This window comes from Cryptotermes secundus, unplaced genomic scaffold, assembly GCF_002891405.2.
Source record: "Cryptotermes secundus unplaced genomic scaffold, Csec_1.0 scaffold2059, whole genome shotgun sequence".
In the NCBI taxonomy this organism is placed as follows: Eukaryota; Metazoa; Arthropoda; class Insecta; order Blattodea; family Kalotermitidae; genus Cryptotermes; species Cryptotermes secundus.
The window spans coordinates 261,689-262,963 of NW_019737432.1; the positions used below are offsets into that span (position 1 = coordinate 261,689).

Below are 1,275 nucleotides of genomic sequence, written 5' to 3' on the forward strand. Positions count from 1 at the left end.
ACGCGGCCTATACATGCGTAAATACGGTAAGTCATAGGCCGCGCCATAGCTCAAGCGGTTAGTCGCTGGCTTCCCACAGCGGCGATTCGGGTTCAGACCCGGGTCTGGTCAAGTGGGATTTGTGGTGGATAGAGTGGTGCTGGGGTAGGTTTTCTCCGAGTACTTCGGTTTCCCCTGCCAATCTTCATTCCACCAAATTCTACATCATCATAATCACCCGGGGCAGGTACAATAGGCCAATCAGTGGCTGCCGTGCCGAGTGGACCCAACTGGTCTGCACCCCTCACTATGCGAATTAAGAACAAAGATAAATCATATGGGGTCGCCACACACATGTTGGTTTGTACTTAATATCAAGAAAATGATTGAAGAGAAGTCTTTTCTTTCAGAGTATGTGGTACCTACAGAACTGTTCGGTTGGTTGTGTTTAAAATCGTGCTGAACTTAATCTCACGTATTATACGCATAAGAACAAACGTTCTATGGTTCTACGCTACTCCTTTCAGGTGCGCTACATTCCTTCCATCGCGTCTCAGGATTATGCAGGAATCTACATATGTAATATGGCGCTGAAAGTCGGGAGAGCTAAAGAGAAGAATCATTTCTTTCTCATGAAGTAATTTAACCTACATTTTCTTTGCATAGGCAACCACGAGTTAACACAATATCAATAAGCAATTGCCTCTCTTTTCCAGGCGGAAGAGCTGAATTCGATTGTCGGAAATGCATTCCGAATGGCGTACGCCGCACAACTGCAGCGACAGCCGACGTTTCAGGATGTAATTGCGTCCCAGTTACAGGACAAGACCACACCTGTTGAGAACAACAATACTCGCATCAACTGGGTAAGTCATTTCCCGGTATATGAGACCTGGTGCTGCTATTATGCGGTAGAGAATCGTAACAGTGACGTTGTCAGTAGAAGAAAAATTAGTTTAATTTCCATTCTTCATGTTTTATTCCTATTTACAGCAGAATGACTATGAGTTACAGTTCTTCATTTATCTTAAGCTATATCCTTATAACGATATAGGGTCGACGCCTCAAGGGTGAATGAAAGTTGAAATACGAGGAGGCTGTAGCTTTTGTGTAGATTTTTACGTTCTCTTATATGTAGTGTAAGCGGCCTCCGTAGTCTAGAGGTAACGTTCCCACCTCATGACTCGTAGTACGCGGGTTCAAATACCTGGCGGAGGTCGTCGAATTTTTAAGGGCGGAAAAATTCAGGGAACAAGTCCTCCGGGAGGGACTTTAAGCCGTGGGTCCCGTGTCGTA

General features: G+C 45.1%; 1 protein-coding gene across 4 annotated transcripts in view; it reads left to right on the forward strand.

Moving 5' to 3' along the window:
• LOC111870466 (SH2 domain-containing protein 5) overlaps positions 1-1,275 on the forward strand; it is a 254,183-nt gene that overhangs the window by 223,330 nt on the left and 29,578 nt on the right. For all 4 annotated transcript variants that reach the window (XM_033753858.1, XM_023862789.2, XM_023862787.2 and 1 more), the window contains one exon: positions 696-845. In XM_033753858.1, the coding sequence (XP_033609749.1) occupies positions 696-845 (150 nt within the window). The remainder of the gene's footprint in view (positions 1-695; positions 846-1,275) is intronic.